The sequence below is a fragment of the Mesocricetus auratus genome, unplaced genomic scaffold, assembly GCF_017639785.1.
Source record: "Mesocricetus auratus isolate SY011 unplaced genomic scaffold, BCM_Maur_2.0 Super-Scaffold_100014, whole genome shotgun sequence".
In the NCBI taxonomy this organism is placed as follows: Eukaryota; Metazoa; Chordata; class Mammalia; order Rodentia; family Cricetidae; genus Mesocricetus; species Mesocricetus auratus.
Window position 1 is genome coordinate 29,564,660 of NW_024429197.1, and position 27,051 is coordinate 29,591,710.

At 40.9% G+C, this 27,051-nt stretch overlaps 1 protein-coding gene across 5 annotated transcripts; it reads left to right on the forward strand.

Moving 5' to 3' along the window:
* The first annotated feature begins 9,914 nt into the window (after window positions 1–9,914).
* Window positions 9,915–23,572, forward strand: Cdkn2c (cyclin dependent kinase inhibitor 2C). Of its 5 annotated transcripts, none has more exons than XM_005072115.4 (4): window positions 9,915–10,053; window positions 10,508–10,647; window positions 13,953–14,326; window positions 22,241–23,572. In XM_005072115.4, exons 2-4 carry the CDS (start codon window positions 10,519–10,521, stop codon window positions 22,332–22,334), a joined length of 597 nt encoding a protein of 198 aa, XP_005072172.2. In that variant the 5' UTR covers window positions 9,915–10,053; window positions 10,508–10,518; the 3' UTR covers window positions 22,335–23,572. The 5 variants fall into 5 exon arrangements, 4 of the variants coding, with proteins under 4 accessions (XP_005072172.2, XP_040612908.1, XP_040612906.1 ...); XR_005881318.1 differs by lacking the exon at window positions 9,915–10,053 and adding an exon at window positions 18,704–18,912 and having other exon boundaries at window positions 10,302–10,647; XM_040756974.1 differs by lacking the exon at window positions 10,508–10,647 and having other exon boundaries at window positions 9,917–10,053.
* Window positions 23,573–27,051: the final 3,479 nt, after the last annotated feature.

The window sequence follows — 27,051 nt, forward strand, 5'->3', positions numbered from 1 at the left end:
ACTCACAGAGATCCACCTGTGCTGGGATTAAAGGCGTGAGCCATCAACGCTCAGGTGAAGGTACTCAATCGTGAAACAAATAGTAGGAACCTAAAGACTTTTAAAGGGCACATACATGTTCTGGAAAAGTAGGAACTGATAAAATCACCATAAGGAATCAATGCCTAAACTGCTTAAACTAGAAATATATACAAGAAAAAAATGAAGAGTCTGAATTCAGTGTCCAGTCCCTTGAATATAAACAAATGCATTATGTCAGGTTAAGAGCCTGATGTGCTGGAGGTCAGCTCAGTGGTTGGTAGATCGTGTGCCCAGCAAGCACAAGGCTCTTAGATCCCCAAAAATCACCGCGGGAAATTGTATTCCATGGTTCTTTTACTAAAAAGAATCTGGCCTACAATTCTGTGATAACTTGTATCCTCTTTTTTAAATGTTTTTTTTTAGATTTATTTTGTTTTATGAGTGTTTTGCCTATGCCTATGTATATGTACCATGTGGGTGCCTGGTGCCCATGGAGGCCAGCAGGGGGTGTCCGAATCCCTGGAACTAAAGTTATGAATGGTTGTGAGCCACATTGTGGGTGCTGGGAATAGAACCCTGGTCCTCTACAAGAACAAGTGCTCTAAGCCACTGAGCCATCTTTCCAGCCCTATAACCTGCATTTTAATGTACAGGATCTCTTAAATAAAAAGTAGATCTCCTGTGCCTGATGTGGTGATGCATGCCTTTAATCCTAGCACTTGAAGTACAGACGAAGGCGGAGCATAGAGAGTTCAGGGCCAGCCTGGGTTACAAGTAAGACCCCCCCCATTTTAAAATAAAGAGATAGAGTAAGAGAAAAAATAAAAAAAATAGAACCCTCTGTGGTCTTTTTTAAATTGCTATCCCTAAAGGGATTTTTAAACTGTCATATAGGAATTCTGAGGTGAAAGAAACACAATGCCAACTAAATAAATGAGGCAATTTAATTATCCCATTAGAGTGTCCCCTCAGAACAAGGCAGGTGAATAACTGTTCAGCTATAGGGCCAGCATTAATGCAACCCTGCCTGCAACACTGAGGTTTCTCTGTAAGGCATGTTACTACCTCAGAACTCATTCAGGCACTTCGCAGACCCCTCTCTCCCTCCCTTCTCTTCATCTGAAAGTTAAGGCAATTCTATGATGTAGGAAGAACATAAAAATGCCCTGGATATTCAAGCATATGACTTTTCAGAACTATTTTCCCAAAACTTAGCTGTAGAAACAAAACATGGATGAGTTGTTCAAATATTACTATCTTCAACTATAAGATTGCTTCAGGACATAAATGAGAAAGTTAAAACAGTTGTATAAAATTAGCATGAATTTCATAACATTTCTGTGTTTGAGACCTAACATCATCTCTTTTCAACCCCTCTGTGAACCTTTAATCACTGACATGAAACTATGAAAACTTAACTGATTTCCAGCAGTGAGCAATACAATGCCTGGGAAAACTCCTCATAAATGTAAAAGGTTTCCTAATGTATTAGTTATTATTCAGTATGATAACTCCTACATATTCTTTCAATGCCACCCCTTTTGTTAAGCTTAAACCAACAAGGATGTCTGCCCTTTTTCTAATCATGACCTTTAGTGCCTTAATAATCACAATTTTGTGATCTGACAAATTCTATGAATTTTTTCTGCAATTGTTTCATCTACAAATGGTTTATCTCCTCCCACAGGTTTGAAGTTCCTTGATAGTTATAAACCATTTCATCCAATATACTTTTATATTCATCTAGGTACATCCATAGCAAAATCTTGAGTACATAATAATAATTTGAATGTATTCACTTTTATTGTGTCTGTAGCTGGACACAGCGGTACACATATTCAGTCCCAGCATTTGGGGAGCAGACACAAGTGGCTCTCTGTAAGTTCAAGGTCAGCCTGGTTACAAAACAAAGTCCAGGACATCCAGAGCTGTTACACAGAGAAACCCAGTCTTTTTTTTAAAAAGTCCTTAAGGTTTGGTTAATCTATGGGACCTCTGGTAGAGGATCAATATTTATCCCTAGTACACCAATGGACTTTGGGAGCCCACTCCACGTAGAGGGATACTCTCTCAGCCTAGACACACAGGGAAGGGTCTAGGCCCTGCTCCAAATGATATGACAGACTGAAGATTCCCCATGGAAGGCCTCACCCTCCTTAGGGTGCAGAAAGAGGATAGGATAGGGGGGTTGGTGGGGGGCAGGGGAGGAGGGGAGGGAGAGGGAACTGGGATTGACATGTAAAACAAGCTTTTTCTTATTTAAATAAAAGTCTTCTCCAAACACATATATGTTTTATTTAATTCAGTCTTAACAGCAGCCACTTTACAGAATGAAAAGCTTCTCTTTAGAGGTTAAGACTTTGGGGCTGGTGAGATAGCTCAGCGGTTAAGAGCACTGTCTGTTCTTTCAGAGGTCCTGAGTTCAATTCCCAGCAACCACATGGTGGCTCACAACCATCTGTAATGAGATCTGGTGCCCTCTTCTGTCATGTAGGCAGGCATGCAAGCAGAACACTGTGTACACAATAAATAAATCTTTAAAAAAAAAAAAGACTTTGTCCAGGTTCATGATATAAAGTGGAAGTTCAAAGCTAGGTCAAAACCAATGTTCAAAACCAATGTCCTTTCAGTTTCTCTGGTGACTCCCTAGAGTATCACCCTCCATGCTGTCAAGTCTACGAAGTAAATGAAAATATTGTTTCTTACATATGATCTAGCTATTATGATTGGATAACCAGCATCCAGAATAAATGAGTACTACAGAAAAATTAAAAGGAAAACATGGAACTAGAGAAAATTTGTTTTTCATTTTTCTAAAATTACATTTTGAGAAAATTTCACTGCAGTGCCACAAATCAAGAGAATAAAAATTCTTTTTCCATTAATTTTAATCTTATTTTCATAGTTTACTAAAAATAGACTTTGGCCTAATTTAAATACAATCTTCTGAACTCTTTATGTACTTTCCTCTTTCTATAACTCTGAGTTTTTATTCCATTATTCAAGTATAAATAAGTTATTAAGTTATCTGTGATATTGTTAATACTTATTTTACTATCTGTTAGTTATGTGACATCAGTGTAGGTATCCACAGAGGCATCAGATTCCCCTGGAGCTGGAGATCCCGGTGGTTACGTGCAACCCAATTCAGGTGCTGGGAATCAGACTCAGGTCCTCTACAAGAGCAGTCTGAGGTCTTAACCACTGAGCCACCTCTCCAGCCCCTGTTTAACTAAATTTTTATTTGAAATTACTTTGGATTTATAAACTTCAATGACGTGTCCAGTGTAGCATGAATTCTCTTTGATCTTAATAATAAAAACTCAGAGTCAGCTATCAGGGGGTGAAAGCTGAAGGATCAGAGAAGTAAAGAAGTAAGCCACTAGGGAGACCTCTTAACTCTACTGACTCCTCAGACCAAAGAGGCAATCCTGTCCTCAGACTTCCTACCTAGACTGCTCCAGACTGACTGCTGCTCAGACTGCATTGAGCTCCTGTCTCCTCCTGCCTTATATTCCTCTTTGCCCAGCCATATCACTCCTGTCTCCACCTCCCTAGTGCTGGGATTAAGGGCATGTGATCCCAAGTACTGAGATCACCTTTGTGTGAGCTCTGTTTCTCTTTTAGACTGGATCAATTTCCTGTAGCCGAGGGTGCCCTTGAACTAACAGAGATCCCTCTGCTTCTGTTTCCCCAGTGCTGGGAGTAAAGGTGTGTGCCACCACTGTCTAGCCTCTGTGGTTAACTAGCTCTGTGCTCTGATCCTCAGGCAAGCTTTGTTAGATCACAACAATATCACCACAGTCCAGATCCTGATAATTTTGAAGAGTCGAGAACTGTATGAACTATCCCTCAACTTGTGTTTGCTCGTATTTCTTCAGATGTTCACTGTGTCTGTGCTAGGCTCGACAGCACATGCCTTTAATGCCAGCACTGGGAAGACGAGATGGAATGGTGCAGAGTTCGAGGAAAGACTTTATCTAGGTGGAGGGGGACGCTACACTGAGTTTGTGGATTTTGAGTAAGAATACTCAAAGGCCCTTCCCACCACATGATATTGGGGTCTTCACGTTATCAAATGACTTTACTGTGGTGTTAACTTGGATCTTTTGATTGAGATAACCAAAATTTTTAAACAATACTTCTTGTTTATTAAGAAAATTATGACACTAGTATTACCACTAAGTTAAACTCCTGTTTTAGTAATCAAACAGGTAGTTTATCCAATGACTTTAAAGAGTCTAGTGACTGATCCTGAACTCGTAAGTAATGGGAATGGCCTAAGATTTAGAGCCCAAGATATGACTCCAAGTCCTATATTTGCTGACTTTAAATCATAATTTCAAATTTCCCTCATCAAAAATGACAATAATTATATTCACTTCACAAAGTTGTAAATTTTAAATGTGCACCATATTTAATAACTACAAGCATTACTTATTAATATCAATATTAGGCTTTTAAGTTGTTTACTGGCATTTTTTCTTTTCAAAAAAAGGATTTTCTCAGGAATACTACAGGTGCCCATATGAAAAGCTTGTAGGCTCTCAGAAATAAATACCAAAGCCATAAGTATAAGTAATTTTAAAAGGCCCCCTAGGGGGCCACCTCTGTTATCTATAAATTCAACAAAGAGAAAGACTTTAAAACCAAGAAAGTATAGCTACCTCATCCACATTCCTCAAAGCTAGTCATGTAGAAACTTCATTGGCTGCATGGAGTCAATGTGGGAAAAGCATGAAATAATTTGACTAAACCATATGCATGCTGTAAGTCCCTTAGAATGAGTCCCAACACTCTTTAGTACCTAATATCCAACTATGCAGGTTGCCTTTGAGCTTTTGAGAGACACAACTATGCTAAAAGAAAAACTGTTGTGGCACGTTGGTGGCGCACGCCTTTAGTCCCAGCACTCAGGAGGCAGAGGCAGGCGGATCTCTGTGAGTTCCAGGCCGGGCTGGACCGACAGCCTCCAAAACAATACAGAGAAACCCTGTCTCGTAAAAAAAAAAAAAAAGAAAGAAAGAAAAAAAAAAAAGAAAAACTGTTAATTTTCAATGTAACAGGGTACCTGTCAAACTTCTGAGACATGTCCAAATATAAGCGTATTGAGGACAGACGCCTTTAAATCTACCTCAGTGAACTAGCCCTCACAAAAGGTTTTTTTTTTTTTCCCAACTGGGCACGATAGCACATGCCTATAACTCAGGAAGGAATAAGTAGGCTGAGGCAGAAGGCATGGGAAAAAAGAGGGGGGAAGGAAAAGAGGGATGTGAAGAGGAAAGGGGAGAGGGGAGGGGGAGTGGATTTTTCACCTGTGGCACTTGGTACTGCTTATTTAAGCTCCCTCATCTACACTGAACTTGGAGTTGCCAGTTCTGGCTCACACAGTAGGCAGAGGAAGCACACTCTAAGGCACCAACAAAACCAGAACCACTCCTACCCTACTCCCCCACCCCCCACAAAAAGAAACTCTAAGAATAGTGTTTTGGGTTTTGGGTTGCAGAGATAGCTTAGCAGTTAAGAGCACTTGCTGCCTTTGAGAAGGACCAGAATTTGTTTCCAGCACAGACAACCTAAGACAGCTCACAGCTCTACCAGGGGATCCAATGGCTCTCTTCTGACCTTTTCAGGTATGTACACACACACACACACACACACACACACACACACACACACACACACACACACACTTTATTTATTCATTTATTTTTTGGTTTTTCAAGACCAGTTTTCTTTGTGTAGCCCTGGCTGTCCTAGAACTAACTCTGTAGAACAGGCCAGCCTTGAACTCACTGAGATCCACCTGCCTCTGCTTCCCAAGTGCTGAGATTAAAGACATGCGGCACTACTGTTCAGCCATGTAAATTCTGTTGTTTTTATATCCCAAGCAAAGTTTTCCCCTCCCTCCTCTCCTACCAGTTCTTCCCCCTCAACTTCCCTCCCCCCTCCTCCCTCCACCTCTGTTTCTCCTCAGAAACTGGAGGGCCTCCCAGGGCTATCAGCCAGTCATGGTATATCAAGTTGCAGTAAGACTAGGCACCTTCTCTTCTATTAAGGCTGGGTGAGGCAGTCTGGCAGGAGGAAAGGGTCCCAAAAGCAGACAACAGAGTCAGAGACACCCCCTGCTCCCCCTGTTAGGAGTCTCACATGAAGACCAAGTTACACAGCTGTAACACCTGCAGAGTGCCTCCGTCAGTTCCATGCAGGCTCCCTGGTTGTCATCTCAGTCTCTGGAGTGCTTATGAGTCCAAGTTAGTTGATTCTGTGGGTTTTCTTGTGGTGCCCTTTACCCCCCTGGCTCCTACAATCTTCATTCCCCTCTTCCATAGGACTCCAGAGCTGTGGATGGATGCATCTGTTTCTATCAGTTGCTGAGTGACACCTCTCCAATGACAGTTGGACTAGACACCAATCTATGAGGATAGCAGAGTATCATTAGGAATCATTTCAGTGACTTTTTTTTTCTATCCTGGGTAACCCACCTCTGGGTCCTGGTCCTCAGGAATGAGCTCCCTCATGGTAGGCCACCTAAGTTTTTTATTTACATTTTTTTTTTTTCGTTTTACAGACCAAGCCCCATTCTCCCTCTCTCCCCTTCTCCCGCCCCCACTTCCCCTCATCCCACTCCAGCATCCACTCCTCAGAGGGGGTAAAACCTCCCTTTCGGAGTCAACAAAGTCTGGCATACTAAATTGAGACAGGACCAAGCTCCGCCCCCATATCATATATAAGGTTTAAAAATGAATCTAAAAAGTTAGTTCTCTAAGAAGAACAAACCAAGTCATAGGAAAATTGGAACTTTATTGAACTGCTTTTACTTTTTAAAATTATTTATGTATTTATTTATTTTGAAACAGGGTATCTCTACATAGCCCTATCCTGAAACTCACGATGTAGACCAGGCCATCATCCAACTCAGAGATGGGCTTGCCCTGGCCTCCCAACTGCTAGGATTAAAGAGGTGGGATACCACATCCAGCTGCTTTTACTCTTTTTTAAATAATTTGTTTAATTTTATGTGCATTGGTGTGAGAGTGTCAGATTCCTGGAGTTACAATTGTGAGCTGCTATGTGCTAGGAATTGAACTCAGGGCCTCTGGAAGAGCAGCCAGTGACCTTAACCACTGAGCCATCTCTCACCTGCTTTTTCTCTTATTTGCAGGTACTGTATCATTTTTAATATTTATTTACATATTACCTGTGAGACATTAAAATCTTCTTTCTTAGGGCCTCCAAAAACTCTTAATAGAACAAGGTACCTCGTTGCAAACTTGTAATCCAGCCGGACCAGGCCGATTGGAGACTGCGAGTACTAAGCCAGCCTGAGACACATAGGAGCTGTAGGCTAGCCCGGGTAAAAGCACCCGAAATCACAAGTTTTCTTTACTCAGTTATTCAGCAAAGATACTTTATTTGGTGAAAGTCAGAACACATGTACACCATTTTTTATAGAATACATACAATTTTATTCTTTCCGATTAACCTATTTTCCCCAAGCAAGATGCCATCACATTCTAGAAGGCAGCATTTGTAAACTGGAATAGTGGCAGTTATCACTTTAACAGTGACAGTGTCCTATCACAACTTCCAGCTGAACTAAATAAAAGCTCACAGTTCCCAGAATGATCAAGTGGAATTCTAAATATTATGTTAAAATGTTTTTAAGGAGTTCGTTTCTTTTGTTGTTGTTACTTGATTCACAATATTCAGCTTTAGTTACTATTTTTAGAAAATAGCTCTGATTTTTTTTCCTTAACAACTTAAAGGAACACTGCCAAATTCTTGCTAGTTTCAGCTTTCCCTAGCAGCCAACCTGCTTCGAGATGATTATCCAGATGTCTCTGGCTTGTTTTTAATACTTCCACTTTACTCCATGTAACTGGGTACAGATGTTACTGGAGGATAGATGTGCTATGGCTGGTTCTAATTAGACAACTTGTCATTTTTGCTTGGTTTCATTTTGATCACTGGATGCATCATACAAACATGCTGGTTTGTTTGCTTTTAAGCATAAAAGTATAGAAGGCAGTAATCTCATATACCTGAAAGAGGATGTCAAAAGTACAGAAAATGGATGCTGAATGTGAAATAAATTACATGGACAGAAAAGTCCTTTACACTTAGACCACCATCCTCACCTCCACCTAAAAACAACCGAGTCTCCATCCAGTGAAAGAAGCTCCACAACAAAGACATAGCCTTGTTAGAAAACATTTCTGACTTAGTGTAAATTCTGTTTACAACTAACCCCATTTCTCCCTTTCTCTCAAGAATAGAAGTCACATTTTCTAGGCCCTGGAACTTTAAAGCTTCCAAGTTCATTATGATGTCCTGTACTCATACAACTCAAGTCTACAAAACTTCTCTGCTGTCTGGTGCAGACAGTCGGGTCGCCTCCGCAGCCCTGCCAATGACCTGACAGGTGGCGAGGCCCGTGGTGGAGCAAAGGAGTCCAGCAAGAGCGCGCTCCCCTAGGAGGCGGCAGTCTCAGGCCAGGCCGCTCGAACTCGGCGAGCCTGGCCCGGGAGCGCGGCCCGCTCCAGCTGAGGAGCCTCGGGGAGCGCCCAAGCGCAGTCCGCCAGCAGCAGGGCCGCCGAGCTCCTAGGGCCTCAGTCCGCGCCAGGTTACCTCCATTGGGGTCCCGCCCGGGAGGGCTCGGCGTCGCGGACTACAGCCAGCCAGCCCCAGGCCCGCAGGCCCGTCCGGGCGGCACCGATCCCGCTTCGGCAGGGGCGGACCGCAGGGCGGGCGGCCAGGAGCTCCGGGTGGACCCAGGCCCAGCGCGGGCGAAGAGCGCGGGGCCGCGAGGGCGGAGCGAGCGCGCCGCCGGCCAGAGCGCCGCCAGGGCGGAGGGCGGGGCGTGGGCGGCGCCCGGCCTTCCCGCTCCCGCGGCGCGCTAACTCGGCGGAGCCTCCTTAAAACTCTGCCGTTAAAATGGGGGCGGGTTTTTCAACTCAAAAAGCGCTCAATTTTTTTATTTTCAAAAAAAGCTGATGAGGTCGGAAAAAAGGGATAAGAAACCGGCACCGTCTCTGCAGAGGCAACCGAAGCAGCGGTTGCTTCAGCGGAAAAAGAAGCAAAGGAGGGAGGAAAGGGAAAGATCCTAAAGTGGAAAGACGCGCTAATGCCTGTAGCCCTGAAGAGAGCAGCGATCAGAGATTTTGGGGACTACAAAAGAAACTGTCAGCTGCGGCTCGCGAGGGACCGGGGCTGCCTGGCTCGGCTCGGGGACCCAGCTGGCTGGCTGGCAGCCGCTGCCCTGTCCGCGGCACAGGCTAGGGGCACAGGCCGGAGGACCGCGAAGAACTGGCCAAGTGGCAACAGGAGCCCGAGCTGCTGGGCGGACGCCAACAAATCGGCGGGACTGACTGCGCCCGGGAACTGTGGCGACCGCCCGCACTTCCAAGGACCCTTCCCATCACCGGAGGCCCCCGGAAAATCGGAAAGGAGGGGAACTGCTGCAGAGGCGACAGCAGCCTCTCAGAGAGAGCTTGCAGTGCATAGCCTGAGCTAGCTCGGTCGTAGGCGGGAAGTTACTGGCGCGCTGGCCCGGTGCAGCCGCGATGCTGCGGCGAGCTGCCTCAGCGACCGGAGCCCGGTAGACGCGTCCTTCGCCGCCCTCCTCGTTTCTCAGGCTGCCGGGAGTCCCGGGACCCGGCGGGACCGGCATGACGGACTTGGCGGGGGTCTGCCGCGCGCCCACCAGCCTCCGGAGACCTGCGCCCTGCCCGGCTCCCACGGCCTCTGAGGCTCGGCGGGGCTGCGGCTGCGGGCTCCGGGGGCTCTTCTGAAGACGCCGAGCCCACTGGGGAGTCGTTGAGACCCGAGAGTTGAGGGTCACGGAACTGCTGCTCCGGTCTGCCTTCGGCGATCATCTTTAACCCCCACAGCACGTCAGCATCCAGCCACCGCGGCGCTCTCCTAGCGAGCAGCACTCGGGACTACCCCCTTCCGCGAGACGGATGGAAAGCGAGCCCTGCGGAGGACTTGTCCCTGAAGTTCTGCCTCAAGTCACCATTGTAAACAAGGGTGGGTTAATGCCTTTTCTTCTCTCCAGTACTTTTTCTTCCGCAGTGTTTTCTGAGCTGACCTAGTCTCTTAAGTCTCCGCACATCCTCCTCACAGAACTGTGAAGTTTAGGTACGTGACAGCTCTGCCTGCATCTCACGTCCAGAGTAATTAATCAAGAATGCCTGTGTGTCTGTATGTGTCTCTGTTGAATCGCCAGAATCCTTCTTAGGGGTTAAGCTAAAAAGCTAGGAGAAGAGCCCCTCTCCAATGGGCTCAGTTTTGCTGAATAATCACGTGTGAATCAAGGGGCGGGCTTTTGGCAGGCCGACCTTACTAGTATTTACTACCAAGCTCTACTCCAGATTAACCATCCCAGTCCTTCTGTCAGCCTCCGATGCCATCATGCAGCCTGATTAGGAGCAAAGGAAAAGGGGAAAGGAGAAGCCACTAATCGTCTTTTCCCGATCGTCAGGACCCTAAAGAATGGCCGAGCCTTGGGGGAACGAGTTGGCGTCCGCAGCTGCCAGGGGGGACCTAGAGCAACTTACTAGTTTGTTGCAAAATAATGTAAACGTCAACGCTCAAAATGGATTTGGGAGAACTGCGCTGCAGGTTGGTATCCACAGAGGTGGGGAACGCGAGCTAATAAGGTTGCTTGGGCTTCTAAAATGACAGCTTTTACGTTTCCAGGGGTACAAATCCTCACGGTTTTAAAACCTACTTGGTTGCCATATTTTATATCTTTAAGTGGATCCAACTCCCCAAAATGACGTACTTTGGAGAAACTCGTCAAATCCAATAACATCCTCGCTATAAAGAGAATCCTAGGTTTGGTCATAATTTTTGGAATGTTTTTGTGACAGTGGAGATTTTAAAGTAGTCTTAGCGTCGAAATCTGTTTGTTTTGTGCTGTGTTGTTTTAGATAGCTCTTTAAGCACATTATTATGATTATTATTTGAAATAAATACAGAGCTAATAGTGGTTTTCACCTATTTTGTTCCCAATAGTTGACTTTAAAGCTAATTTCCCTGACTACTAGGAAGGGTGTTTTTCCTTAAGCTGTTTCATGTCTTAACAAACGACCTTTCCTCGTTTGGAATGGGATAGCCTGGGCACCAGAACAGGATGTACATTTCACAGTTAATATAATACTTAATCCACTCATTCAGAATTAAGGAGAAATAAAAAGTTGAATTTTCTAATCAGAGCTGAGCAGTAATGTTTTTATTATCCCCGTGGTCATGCGGTGGTATGCTCTAATTTTCAGTAATTAGATTTACAGACAACAAATGACACATGTCCAGCTGCCAAGTATGTACCTGATAATATTTTTTCTTCCTCCAAATGTTACCATGTAATTTTGCTGGAAGGCTAAGAAACAAAAGAAATGGGAAAGTGACCTCTCTCCACTAGTTGTTTTTATTGGTGTTCTGGTGGTACTCCTGGGAGCTTTTCCTATCCATGAACAGTTTTTGAAAACCCACCGGGGTAAGGGCATTAGAGAGCTTTGTTTCTGTTTTAAAAATTAGAAATTTAAGTGGCAGGGTGCCACAGTGGAAGCTCACACGGTCTGTATATTTTAAATCAGGATACAGCTAGCTGGCCTTGCAAAATGTTCACTATTAAGATGGCTAATGCAGAGATACTAAAATATGTATCCTGACTCAGGTAGATTAAATAAGGAAAGGGGTTTGCTTTTGTTTTACCACATAATACTTTTGTACTGGTTTGGTGATGATAGGAATTCCATAAACCCCAGACACTGAAAGGGTTTCTATTGAAAAGGCAGAAGGTAGGTCAGTTTCACCAAGTCTGAGCCACTCTATCCATGTTCAGAAAGAGATAGTATAGAACCTTCCACAAACAGGACAATGGGGTAATTAAGGTAATTGGATTTTGACAAACATTTAAAAAAAACTAGCCACTTTGGTTTATATTAACAAACTTAGATAATACCCACTTATTATAGCTTAATATCAGTACATAAAATGAAGCATACACACACAAACAGGAGTCTTTTTCAGTATGCATAATCCTGACTCTGAAATTGTGTCATCAGAAAGAACTTTCTTCAAAATCATTTGCAATATTACTATTACTTTCTGCCAAAGATGGCAAATTTTAATCTGTGATTATCGCGCTTACTCAACTGCAGAAGCCTTTTTTTCTTTGCTGTTGTTTTCAAGAAGAATAGTCAAAGATCTTCATCGTATATTTGCTTTACAAAGATCTAAGGTGTCTATTTCGTGTTTATCTCACTTTAACTCTTTAAATGTGACAGGTTCCAGGGAGATGTGGCAAAAATTAAAATTACACCATATTAATTTTTAATAAGCAGAAAATGTATTCCATGGAGGCTCTAGAAAAATAAATTTGGGGTCATTTTTCTACAGCTCAAAATGAAGGGGTGGAAGGGTTTTATTAAAGTGGAACCTTAATATCATGACAAAGGGAGTATTTGCACTTAAAATATTATTCATTCTAAACATATTTTATTAATTTGTCATTCTTTTAAAAACATTTTAAAGAGATTAAATCAGCTCTGTACATGTTTTCAAATGTGTTACTTTTGACTAATAAATATTTAGTATTTAGTAAGTAGCTCACTTATATAATTACATAACTTAGATTCTTATGACTATACCTAAATATACATGAAACCTGTTCAAATACTGGAGTTTTCTGGCATGTTAATAAGAATAATATTTTATACAAGTAAATAATATACATATTATTATCTCTATAATCTCAAGTGCTCCTGTATACATTTACTTATGAGAAATCTTTAACAGACATCTCTTAAAATATAATACATTTAAACAACAGTAGATAAGTTTTTGTAATGTAAAATATCTTATGCCTTGATAGGAAGTATTGATACTATAGTCTGGCTTTCAAAACATTGGCAGGTTACAAACAGCTCTCTTAAACGTTATGAGAGCAAACGGAAATTACACAGGATCACCAGTTGATTATTAAATGACTCAAACCACAAGATAGAGCTGTCTGTTCCAACACACATTAAATATCTTACTTTTACTTTTGCTCACTTGAATATCAGAAGGCCAGTTAGAACTTTGAGAAATACTAACTAATATAGTAGGATGGCTATTTTATTCTTTTCAAAAATGGTAGCCATGCAATCATTTCCTCTCTAATACAAGATATATCATCAACTTAGTTTGAAGTAAATTGATGTAATAAGTACTGTAGAACACAGTGGCTGAATTAATACCTTAATAACTCAGTGATATTTGATAATTTGAAATGAATTCTAACCATGGAATGTTTCTAGTAGCCAATATTTATAGCCTGTAAAGAAAAATTTTAATGCTTGAAATTTTCAGGCAATATCTATTTGGAAGGAACATGTAAAAACTAATCATTTTAGAAAATGTCAACTTTGGGATTTTAAAGGATCAGTTGTACATTAAATGATATGTATCTGGGAGTTTAAAGAAACCCACCATCATTTGTTTTCAGTAGCTACTAGGAAAATTTTTTTACCCCCATTCAATCTTCCAGAATTAATGCACCAGGTATATTTTATGAGCATAGGAGTCTCTTTACTTAAATACCAAATTATATTTCTTTTATTAGGGAATTCATGAATAAAAAAAGCAAAACCTACACAGGTCTTCTTAAAAGATAAAGAACCAAATTAGCCATCAAATTTATTCATGTTGTAGAAATTCTATTTTATTGATCAATTTATCTTACATCTGGGCTTATTTAGGATATTCCACCAATAAGATCAATTTTTGTAATTTTTCTTCTATTTTTACCAACTGCTACACAGCCTTCAAACTCTACAATATGAGTCTTCTTCAAGTACCAAATCAAAAATAATTACCCTTTAGATACTGCTGTAGCTCGAAAGATGGAGGGATTCTCCTATCTTTAACTTCTTTCCTAGGTTATGAAACTTGGAAATCCAGAGATTGCCAGGAGACTTCTACTCAGAGGTGCTAATCCCAATTTGAAAGACCGAACTGGTTTCGCTGTCATTCATGATGCAGCCAGAGCAGGTTTCCTGGACACGGTACAGGCTTTGCTGGAGTTTCAAGCTGATGTTAACATTGAAGATAATGAAGGGAACCTGCCCTTGCACTTGGCTGCCAAAGAAGGCCACCTCCCTGTGGTGGAGTTCCTTGTGAAGCACACAGCCAGCAATGTGGGGCATCGGAATCATAAGGGGGACACCGCCTTCGACTTGGCCAGGTTCTATGGAAGAAATGAGGTCATTAGCCTGATGGAGGCAAATGGGGTCGGGGGAGCCACAAATCTACAGTGAGTGCTGGGGGGGGGCTTTCCCACATTGCCTTTACTTTGTCAGTTAGTTGGTTGGCTGTCCTGACTGACTTACTATCACTTGTTAAAATATAAGGTTTTGTTTTGTTTCTTATTTTAAGCAGCTAGTTAAAGTCTTTGAAACTCTCTAATTGGAAATCTCACTACAAGTTTCTGAAATATTTAAACATCCTTTTCACTGTCAAAATTCTGATTTCTAACATGTAATTGCAAATAGCTATGCCTTTCTTCTGGATATTTTATCTATGATTTTTTTCTTTGCTTACCCTTTGCCACTCTCAGAATCTGACCTGGAGACTTTGTTTTAAAAATTCTTTGTCCTGATGCATCTTTTGCCTGATTAAAACACTTTTTCAGAAGAGGACCAGATTTTCCTGTGATTTTTTTAAAAACTCCTCTGTACACACCTGGTCATTTTGCCACAAATGTGTTAAAAGTTCATAACACTGCAAGTATTAACATTAGAAAAGAACACATTGGGAATCCAATTACAAAGTTATTCCTTTGTTTCCTTTCCCGTGCCCCCTCCCAAAAATTTCATTAGCTAACTCTGCTTTTATTAATATTTTGGCTTCAAAAAGGAATACAAACAGCACTTTTGAAGAACAGACTTGACATTATTTCATTGCGAATTCCTTGTAATGCCCAATCTTCCCTTTTTCTCAAAATCAAGCCAAACAGCTGAAAGAGAGGTAGATTTCAGAAGCAGCAATGTGAAAACAAACATCAGCTCTAAAAAGTCAGAGCTAAAAGAGACCACCCCTGGGGAAGCACTTCCCATTGGATGGCGTTTTAAAATCAAAAATTGAAACAATTGCTTAATGGACTTCTCAGGCTTGTGCCACAAGTAAGCCAACGCAACACTGACCTTTCCCCATGAATGTCAAAAATGCAAAACTACAAAACTTTAAGTATTAAAATACAAGTTATCAGTGTTCATGATGGGAAACTAAAAACACTTCAGCCAGAAGAAAACCAAAGCGTATATAAAGACCTAGGGTCTACAGAATAAGAAATATAGAAACTTTCACCATACATAATAAGCAACTTTTCCATATGGTACTTGATTTATTTCCATAGTTTTTTTTTTAACTAAGTGAACCTAAAACCTTTTGGGGGGACATTTTAGCTTAAAAAATATTGAGGGAACTAGTCAGATCTCAAATTTCCAAAAGGATTTTCTCCACATCTAGTAATTGTTCTGTCATATTAAAGATAGTCACCAAGGGATGTCAATGCAGTTACCATTTATAAATTTATAAATACTGCATTCATCATTTGCCACACAAACAAAGATGTTTTATGTGAAAGTTCCCTCCTCTGCTTCATAAGCTCGCTGCCCTCAATTCAAAAAGAACAAAGTACTTGAAGGTTTACTGAAGGACAGGGCTCTGGGGTCTTAACAAGGAAGGGCTGAAGGCAAATGGTTTTAAATAGCGTATCTTCCAGCGTGAATATTAAAGAATCTGGGATGATTTAAACCATGGGGTTAAAATTTACATTCCCCAAACTTCAGCCTCCTTTAACTGCATTTCTACATGAATTTATTTTCAATGGCAGCATGACATCAAACTCACGAAAGTTTTGAAGGTAGAAGTTGAGATGGTTTAAAAGGGAAATACTTCTATGTAAAAACAGACTCATTATATAAAACATACAGCTTTAGTAAACTGGATATTTTCAAAGAGTAGCACTATTACTGAAAATTGCGCTTTGAAACCCTTCCTACAAATTGTAACCGTAAAGTTGGGCAATTCCAAATTTACAGTTTAATTGACTCGAAGTACCACATGTCTCAGCATTTACTTTATCCCATGATGTAAAATCACCTTTAGAGATTTCAAATACAAAGGCACGAGATGTCCATAAAGCAAAAGAGAAGGGCTGTAATTGCTTTGTTCTCGGGTGGTCTGAGCACAGCAGAGGGAGAGGATGCCCTATCTCTTCATCAGGCTAAGATTTGCTAGGCATTAAAACTCTGGCTCCTCGCAGGAAGTAGCTTTGCTAATCTGAGTATTTTAGAAATGAGTTATGTGGTCCCCTCTAGGAAATATGAAAAGCTATGCAATCTCTCAAAAACCTCGACAGTACTCGGAACTCTTGAATAAGCAGAGAAGGGAAGGTGCTGCTGAGCTTAGTGGGGTATAAATTGCATGGCGCTCCGGTCGGGAGGAGTCTGAATTTATTCAGGTGCAGAGCAAGGATGAAAAATCTAATTGAATAGAGTGCCTGGATCCCCAGGGGACCCTGCTATATCAAAGATAGGGGTTATAAAGCCGAGGTGTGAGCTGAGTTTTCTCCTCTGTGCCCTAATCCGCACCGGGAAACTCAGGTCCAGTCTTCCACCTACAAAAAGAGGGAGGGGTTGTGCACTAACAGGGTCTCAGTCCACACACACTCTGTTACTGGAGTCACTAACCAAGGTACCTTTCGTCCCATTTCTTTGGTGAATCAACAGGGTTTTTTGTTTTGTTTTGTTTTTAATGAATATCATGCATCAAACAGTGGTGTGATGACCTTTTGTGCGCGAACACACACACACACACACACACACACACACACACTGTGGGAACCTGACAAATCCATAAAGTATTGTTTCCTGGGAAAGCAAATTATTTGGCAATATGATAAATTTACTTTATCTTGATCATATTGGATGCTGGAGTTTGTGGTAGGGGACTTTCAAGTTTTTAGTTGCTAGGAAGGTATTTTAGATTTTCACTGGGGTCCAAGAAACACTGGGAAAATCACAGTGATGGAGGGAGAAAGTGTCATTACTTACAAACCTTCCTGGCTGTTCTAAGCTACCTCTGTCAAAAGACTACAGGGGAGAAAGTCTCATTTTAGTGTGTATAGACTGCTGGTTTTATCCGGCTGTTTCCTGCAAACCGACCCACGCAGACACTCAGTGAGAGGCAGAAAACAAAAATCCCGCTTGAGATGGGGGTAAAACTCTGTCCAGCATCTGAGCAGGGGCTGCCAGCACATCTTTTGTATCCCAGACTAAGACTCAGGCTAGGGAAGAAGCTGGAAGCGAGGTGCTCCTTCTGTGCGCGCAGAAAAGCCCGCGGGTGGGGGTGGGGGAGCTGCAAAACCGTTAGCTCACTTTTTTTTTTTCCGTCCTCGCAAAGGTCTCTTTTTCTCTTCTCTTCCTGTCCAAATATTTCAAATTTCCGCGCCTTAAATAACAGTCTCCTTTTATTTAGTTAGTTTCCTCAGCAGGTTTGTCCGCCGGCTGGTCTCTGCCCCCCTATGGACCCGGGTCTCCTCTCGCCCCTTCGTGCTCCAGCAGCCCCCACATCACCCCGGGCCCAGCGCACTGCGCGGAGCGCGCCCCGGGCGAGCCACAGTCCTGGCTCGCCGCGACCTCGTTTGACCTGGGTGTTCGGGCACCCGGAGCCACCGAGGCCGCCCCCAACCCGGACGGGAGGCGGCCAGTTTCCCATCCCAACTTCCCTCCTGGGTTTTAGGAGCTTGTCCCGCTTCGGGCTTGGAAGCCGGTAGCCCAGCGGCGGCAAAAGACCAGGGGCGGGAGGAGAGCGGAGGAGGCCGATGGCCACAGTCGGCGCCAGCCCCCAGCCACGGGTAACCTTGAAGGGCGCCCTCGAGTGAGTGCGTGCGCGGCGGCTGTGGAGAGCTGGCGCAGCCTGCTGGGTGAGAGGCAGGAGATGGAAGCAGGGAAGGGGGAGCCGGCCCCAGCGCCCTGGGAGTCGCGGGAGACCCCGACAGCCAGCTCCGGGTGCTGGCCCTCTGGCAGCCACCCGGCTGGATGGTGCTGGCCCCTGGGCTGCGGCCGGAGGGCGGCGCGCGAGCTGGGGCGAGCGGGCCGGTGAGCTCCTGGCTCTCCGCGGAGGTGAGCTGGTGGCCCGAGCCGCAGGCGGGCTGCAGCCACTCGGAGCCCCACGCCAAAGCCGGCGCTCCCCTCCGCCGCTGGGGATGACAGCTGAGGACCGCCGGGCTCCCAGTCTAGCTGAGAAGCAAATTAAATCTTCTCTGGCTTCTTAGCCTCTAGGACTATTCGCAAAATTACCCCATGGTTTTGCTTTTCCTCCATAATTTTACTAGATCTCCGGAACCGAAAATGCACGTTCATTTGGGAAGACCCCAGCCTGAACAATGATATCTTCAGAGCTGGGGTGTGCAGAAGAACACCTAGGAGTCTTAATTTTTTTCTTTCAATCTTCGGCGATGCCTCAAAAGAATCACCCTTCTCTCTCAACCTCCCAGATCTGGATATAGACTTGGTAAATGAAGGATCCTGTGGAATAGTTCGCCGTCTGTGTAGAAACATTTTGTGGACTTTAGGTGTTAAAATGTGGTTTTGAAATTTTCTGTGTTGTCTTTAATTCTCACCAGACATTTAAAAAAAAAAAACAGCTTGGTAATGGCCGGCAAGTGAGCAAAGGTTGTCCTGCTACCACAGCACCTGCAAAAGCACAAGTGGAATTCACATATTTTGCTTCCTGTGCTCTAAAATGGATTCTGAACCGTCCAGAGAAACCAGCACATAGAAAGAGGGGGACCTGAGATGAGAGCAGAGTTTGTTCATTTTTAAAATTACACAGGTACTAAAACTGTTTCACCTGACATCTGTGTCTGTCTCACGGATCAAGGCAGAATTTTAACTTAGGCCTATTCAATAATTTTATATACAGCCATTTTCTCTTCCTTAAAACCCCACTCAAAAAAAAAAAAAAAGCCAACACCAGCAGCCCTTTGGGAGAGGAAGTAAGAAGCCACCAATCTCTACCCAAATACACTTCATTTCTTCTGAGGACTAAGAAATCCAGCTTCCAACCAGGCCAGAGCTAGGAAAGAACTAACTTACCAGGAACACAAACACTTAATTGGCATACTTAAAGTGATACTGTCTTTTAACATAAAAATAATGGACAGTTTCTCAAGTTGCTAAGTAAAAACTCCGATTTCTTCCTGGAAATATTTGGACCCAAAGGCTTCTGCTTTTAATATTTCATCAGTACAGCAAGTCCCTTAGAAGAGTCTGGAACTTTATCTTAACCTCATAGAGAGCAGTATCATGTTGACAGATTTTATTTCTATGCCTTTGGTTTTTCAAATTAGTTACATAAATAGTGGAAGTTGCATATAAAGGCAAAATGTCCCAACATCTTTTGATGTCAGATTTTTAACTTAGAAGGGCAACCAAAAATTATCAACCATAATAAAATACTGTCTACTCCCCTGTTTCTTCTCCGTGTAGTTTGTACACTGGCTGGGAAAAGATCTGTTCTGAGTTTTACATGTGTGTTTTGGGAACACAGCTTCCTAAAATTAAAAAAAGGAAAACAAGCTCCCTGTCTCTAGGAATAGTCTTACCATTTGGCAGTTCATAAACAGTGGTCACAGTATCTTCTCTTAATGTTCAGAACTATCAGACTGCACTTCTGGGGTCCTTTCGAGCACAAATAATTTCTGCCCCATAGATGTTTCCCAAAAAGTGGAAGCCTTCAGTGATGCAGCAGCACCCTGGTGTGTTCAGTCTTAAGATCAAACTCCATTTAAATATGACATACAATTCTTCCTTTGCCAATGTATGGAATAGGTCTCAATAAATACAATCATATAAAGACCTAGAATGATTAATTTGCAGATCAATAGTTATCTTACAGTGTGTTGATGAGTCACAATGAAATGTATTAGGACAAGTGTTCAAATTATTAAATTGAACTGCATCTGATTATGCAGTTCTACATACTACTTTCTCCCTCAGTGTTTAAATAAGAAATAGTAGGTGTGGTAGGTTTTTTTTTAAGAAAAACTTTTATGTTGTGTTCCTCGTGAGAAAAAAAGCTAGTCACCCCAGGTTCTCTTCTTCAATGTTAAGTAAAACATAATTAGAAAGGTATTTTTAAAAATCATTTTCATCTACTAGCACCATAAGTTTGCTTGTCTCTAACTTTAAAAGCTCTCTCTCTCTCTCTGTCTCTCTCTCATCTTCACATTTTGGATAATGAACCAAAAATAATAATAGCATGTAGGTAGAGATTTCCATTTTTTAAAAATTCCTCTTACCTCAGCTGTCACTTTCCCCATTCTTAAAAATCACTTAAGCTTTAAAAGTTATACTTAGTGATGCTAAAAAGTAATTGCTATTCCTGTTAATTCAAATTTACCTTGGGCCTGTGAATCAAAAGCCTCAGTCTGTATTTTATTGGAAGAAAAGGTAAGAGTAAAGAAGTGTGGACACTAAGTTAGCAATCTTGTACTTATGCATTGAATGTAAGTTGAAATGCAAAGGGTAGTTAATTATTTTACATATGTTAAGAATCTGTTAATATAAAATCACAATCTAGGAACATATTGAATGTAATTTGTGGTCTTCAAAGCAATTTAATAATCTTAACCTTTCATATTAGGAAAATGCTGATTATCTTAACAGGTACAAAGTTAAGGTAAGCAAATCAGTCTCTGCTAGTTCAAGATCAGCTTGGTCTACATATACTGTCTCAAAAAGTAGTTAAGTTGTCAACAATTATGAGAAAATATGCATGAAGAACCTCAGTATCAAGCCCCAGTTGCTTTTAAAAATAAATTATCCCTGCAGGTAAATTATAGAGTTTGGTGCTTGATACTTTGTAGCTATATTGTTTACTTCTCAGTATTCTCTATGAGCATACAGTTGGTAATTGAGCAGACAATCAAAGCAGTACCTTTTAGTCATGACCTTTAGTATATGTGTGTGTTGATGCTGAGATATTTCTTACCAAAATTCTACATTGAGCAGATGTATATCTTGAACAAAAAATACCAACTCACTTCACATTATTCTTTTTTAGATGCTATATTATTGTAGTCCATACAAATATGAGCTGATCTTTTTTCTTTTTCATTATAAGTGAGCTCATTTTCACTAATGATCCAGGGAAGGATGTAAGTTAAAATCTAAGAAGTGAAAGTGCTGAACAGATCCTAGTTCTGCCTGGTATTATTTGAAATTCTTGTCTTGGGGCAAGTATGTAAAAATCCACTTAACATGCACAGTTTAGAAATCTCAAGCATAAAAGATAGAAGTTTGGTAATGACAAGAGGCAGAGAGATATTTTCAATATTTTAGATATACAGGGTCATAGATAAAAGATTATGAAAAAAGGGAAATTTTGATAAGGAATCCAAAAGCAAGGACAAAGAATGACCAGTAAAATATATTTCTCTAAGAATGAAAACACAGGGCAAATAACACCAGCTTTTTTTTATTACATCACTATAATAAATATAAGCAAATTTAACTTTCTTATGTGGATAGTTTTCCAGTTTCCTATGAAAATTTTCTACTCTTTGTACTTGAATAATGCTTTAAAGATACACCTAGAAAAGAAACTTATAGTCATATCCATAAATTACATGTTTTTTTCTTACATATAAAAAGCACACACTCGGTCACAAACTAGCAATATCAACACCATTCTGAAAGGTTTAGTGGATACAGTTGGCCATCTGGAGTAGACTTAGAGGTCTGTTCTGTGTGAGGCCAGCATGAGGCCACAAGGGAGAGATCACTGAACTGGTTAAAGGCTGGCTAATTGGTTTAAAAGTGATCAAAATGGCTCCAAGCTAGTACAGAGTGTCCATGGTTGCTGAAATATACCATGTATCTACTAGAAAAGCAAAGAACTGAATACAAAGAGTATCAAAAGGAAAAAAAGCATTTTAGTCCAAGTAACACATAGTAAATGCCACAGGAAAAATATTAAGGTGAAAATATAATAGAGAATTGTATGTAATAGTATTAGCAGAGTTCCAGTGATTGAAATTCTGTTTAAAAAGCTTATTTTAAACTGTTTCAAAGATTGAAATTGTATACTTCTTCAAACATGTAACTATTATCCATAAAATATTAACTCATTAACACTCTGATATTTTTTTGTTCATCAGATCCTACTGGAAGAGTTTGGAACATAACCTAAGGCTAGCAAATGAAGTTTCTGGCTATCAACACAAAAGAATTTTAAAGATCAGTGCTCTCTAAGGAAAATACTCTCATAATAAAAGGATGAAAATAGCTCCTTTTTAGCAGAAAAGATTGTATAGAGGATTGATACAAAATTTTTCATCATTTCTATCCCAAAGTATATTTCCTATCATTATTTTGAATTCAAATATATGTAATTTAAACAAGAGACAATGTCTGAACACAGTGAGGATTTTCTACTTAGCAACAGAACATACTGAAGAAAAATAAGATCAAAGCGCCAGACATAAAAATACAAAATATAGAATGACAATGACATCAAATCAACAAAGACAAAAATCATCTGTCAATTTGAGGGAAAGGATTTCTCAGGAAAACTGTTTAGATCTCCTTCTATTAGATTACAAGATTACTGGAAGGTAACATGAATATCCCAAATCAAGTGGCCTCTGTTTAGGTCCCTGTGATAGTTATTTTTCGGAAGGATTCTCTGAGGTTGTTTCAATGTAATTGTACATATATTAGCTATAAAAAGTGCTCCATAAAATCTTGAATTATACAGAATTGCGTCATCATTTGAAGACTAGTAAATTATATACACACACTTATGAAATTTGGATTTTTTGTGGGTTTTTTTTTGAAACAAGGTTTCTCTGGGTTACCTCCCTGACTGTCCAGGAACTTTATTTATTTGGTTTACATTTTAACGAGACAAAAGAAACACATAAATACGGTATGAGTATTTATTTTGCACCTATTTTTCTTACTTAATATTCATAACTCCTTCAAGACAAGGGTTGGGGCCTTTTTAAAAAATCCCATTCTACTAATCAGGAAACTCAGAATTGATGGAAAATAAGCACTTGTCTGTTGAAACAAACTGGTAACTTAATAATGCACAAGGATTCAAACTTGTGCCCTTTTTTAACTGTGGCCAGATAGAAAATTTTTCACCAAATTGGCACAAATCAGTCAAGTGGATAATTTTGTATTGTGAGCCCATCATCATGGTCACCTAATAAGCTTATGCTGTTGGGACTTCAGGATTTCTGCATCTGAAAAATAGGAGAAATACGGGGCCAGCCTGGTCTACTGAGCAAGTTCTAGGACAGGCTTCAAAACAATTCAGAGAATCCCTGTCTGGAAAAAACAAACAAACAAACAAACAAACAAACAAACAACAAAAGAGAAATAATCCCTATGTTTTCATGTTCTCATAAATAACAGCAAACTGTGTACAAAGATTCTGTTCCCAATAAGCCCTTTATGAATAAACCACAAGCAACCGAAAAACACATTCTATTTTGTTTTGATTTTGTCTTACTTTGTAGGTCAGGTTGGCCTGAACTTTTGACAATCCTCTTACCTCCAAATGCCAGCGTTATAGGTACGAGCCAGCAATGACAACTAGGAAATCCATTCTTGATCTCAAGGGATTTAAGAACTACTTGGTTAAATAAAGTTTCTGTATGGCATTCAAACTATAGCTGGCAAAGTAAAGCATAAGCAATTGGCCGATAATGTGAGGTATTAATTGTGCTGACAACATGGCCTTACTAGGGAAAATATTATTGATGATACTGATTTAAATATCCTATTGGCTACTTCAAAATAATTGTCCTGTAATCACTCAGAATGCCTTTATTGAGAAAATAGATAAATTATGAAAGTGGCTACATAGACAGAAATTTTATAATAAAATCATATGTAAATAAGTATTTTGAGCCGGGTGGTGGTGGCACACACCTTTAATCCCAGCACTCAGGAGGCAGAGGCAGGTGGATCTCTGTGAGTTTGAGGCCAGTCTGGTCTACACAGTGAGTTTCAGGACAGCCAAGGTTACACAGAGAAACCCTGTCTCGAAGAACCAAAAAAGAAAAAAAAAAGCTTCCTGAGTATCAATCTGGTTATTTTAGTCAGAAAGAAAGAAAAAAAAAACTCTAAAACTAAACTCCCAAAACTCTAAGTTGGTGGTATGAGCCTATAATCCCAGCAAGCAGGAGGCTCAGACAGGAAGACAGAGAGTTGAAGGTTCCATAGTGAGACACTTGCTTAAAAAAAAGGGTGGGGGGGGCAGAGAAATGGCTTAGTTGGTAAAGATCTTGACACACAAGCCTATGACCTGAATTTGATCCCTATAACCCACAAAAAAGTGAAAGGAAAGAATGAACTTCACATGGTTGCCCTCTGACCTCCACACAGGTGCTGTGGCATACGTGCACCTACATACATATCATGCACACACAATAATAAACAAACAAATAAATAACATTTAAATTTAAAATATTTTTTAAAAAATTAATGAAAAACTTTAAATTAAGTCTTAGAATGACTATTCCAAGCAACTTAAGATGCATCTGATCGATATGTGCTTCAGTTTAATATTTGTACTTATTAAATAGTTATGTGTGTAAAGTATTGCTCTTTAGATTGTGTGTGAGTGAGTGCCTGAATATGTGACTGCGGAGTCCTGGAGTTACAGGCAGTTGAGAGCCAGCCTACAGTAGAGACTTGGAATTAAACTCCCATCCTCTACAAGAGCAGCCATTTCAGAGCCATCGCTCCAGTCCCTAAAACAATTGTTCTATATGCTGAGTATACAAAGGTGAATTAGATACCAGGTCAACCCTCAAGAAATTGAGTATTTTGTAAAATTGCCACATACAGAGTACAATAAAATATGCAACACAATTAAGGCAGATAAACAAATTTGACTTGGAAAGTAACAGGGACCTGAAAGAAACCAAATTTCTATTACAGAGTTCATCACTCTTCAAGAATCAAGTGGATTTCTATTTTTCACTAAAGTGAAGATTATTAGCCCATAAAATCATCCCAGAACAAAGCTGATACACCGCTGTATAAAATACTTGTTTGAATGTAGAGTTGCACAGTTAAGAGAATACTAGAGGCTGGGCAGTGGTGGTGTACACCTTTTATCCCAGCACTTGGGAGAGAGAAGCAGGTGGATCTCTGTGAGTTCAAGACCAGCATGGTCTACACATTGGGTTCCGAGACAGCCAGGACTACGTAATGAAACCCTGTCTCAAAAAGGAAAAAAAAAGAAAGAGAAGAGGTAAGGAAAATAAGAAAGTGAATATAAGAATTCTACAGAGACAATAAGTGAGGAAAGAGAGTCCCAAAACCGGCTACATTGATGAAGCCTTGACCAGCAGAGAAGAATGGATGTCTGTATCTCCACACAATGTACTATCTTTAGCAATAAAAGGGAATGAAGAATAGATGGATGCTATCACATGAATGAGCCTTAAAATATTATATGCTTTTAGTCAAACAACTGAAAGAAGTGAAATACAAGGAAAGAAACCAACACAAGAGATCACATATTGTGTGACGCCGACAGATTAATTGTTTATAAGATGCAATCTACAGACAGAAAAAGCAGACTGATGGTTCATAGGTACTGTGGGAGGGGGATATAAGGAATAACTATGAATGGATACAAGTTCCTTTTAGAGGTGATTAAAATGAACTAGGTAAGCCAGGCGGTGGTGGCACACGCCTTTAGTCCCAGCACTCAGGAAGCAGAGGCAGGCGAATCTTTGTGAGTTCGAGACCAGCCTGGTCTACAAGAGCTAGTTCCAGGACAGCCTCCACAGAGAAACCCTGTCTTGAAAAAACAAAAAAATGAACTAGACAGTAATGGTTGCTGCCCAGCTTTATGAATATTGTATACCTTGTTAAAGTTTTTTTTGCTTTAATTGAAATAGAATTACATCACTGCCATCCTCCAACACCTCCTTCAATCCCCTACCCCTAATCTCAAATTAATAGCCTCTTTTCCTTTGATTATTATTGTTATTATATGTGGATATATGTGCACAAATACACACACAAAAAACCTGCTGAGTCCTTTTTTGGCATTGGAATATATATGGTTTCAAGGTTGATCCCTATTTATTGGATAGCCAGTAAAGGGCTACACCCCTGGGAGAGGCTAATTATGGACATGGATAACTCCTTTTCCAGCAGTTATTAATTGCTTGTACTTCTTTGTCTAGTGGTGGGACCCCATGAAAAATTTCCCCTTCCACATTAACAGAGCTACTGATGTTACCATTGTCCTAGTATTATTTATGCAGCCATTTCTAGGAAAGGCTGTTTCATAGCAGACTTCCTTGTATTCTGGCTCTTACAATCTTTCCATCCCCTCGTATGTGATGTTCTCTGGCCATGGAGGCAGGAGTTGTAGTGTAGATATATCCATGGGGCTGGGCTACCCAGGATCTGTTGATCTCTGCATTATATGTCCAGTTGTGGTTTTCTGTGATGGTCTCCACTTGCTGTAAAGAAGTGATGAGGAGTGGTAGCTACACTTATCTGTGGGTATAAGGGCAAGATTTAGAATGTTGTAAAGAATTATGCTGGTTTAGTGAAATGGAGGTAGTAGATTCTTTTCTAAAGCCCCTGACCTCATGAGCTGGCTAGGTATGCCAGTGTGGGTGCCATGTATTACATCTTCATGCATATATTGCCATGCTGATGGTTCAAAGATGGTGCAGCTAAGTAGGACTGTTTAATTGCTTCCTTCCTTCACAGCTTGCATACTATTTTCTGAGACCAAGGAAGCCAGACTGCAGGAAAGGGGCTTTCAGGTCAAATCTAATGAGAATCACTGAGTCCTGTGTCCTAAGTGTGTGGTGTCTTCAGCAACTGGGGCCCATCCTCAACTCCTGAGAGGCAAACATGAACATCAGTAATCTATACTGTTTAGGAGATCCTGGGCTAAAATATTAGCAGTGCCTTTGTACAG

What these genes read in the sequence shown, in the direction of transcription:
- Cdkn2c (XM_005072115.4), top strand. Translation starts at nt 10,519, where the DNA reads ATGGCCGAGCCTTGGGGGAACGAGTTGGCGTCCGCAGCTGCCAGGGGG. An exon ending in TTGGGAGAACTGCGCTGCAG is followed by an intron (nt 10,648 to 13,952) that starts GTTGGTATCCAC and finishes CTTCTTTCCTAG; the next exon opens with GTTATGAAACTTGGAAATCC. An exon ending in GGGGGAGCCACAAATCTACA is followed by an intron (nt 14,327 to 22,240) that starts GTGAGTGCTGGG and finishes TTTGTTCATCAG; the next exon opens with ATCCTACTGGAAGAGTTTGG.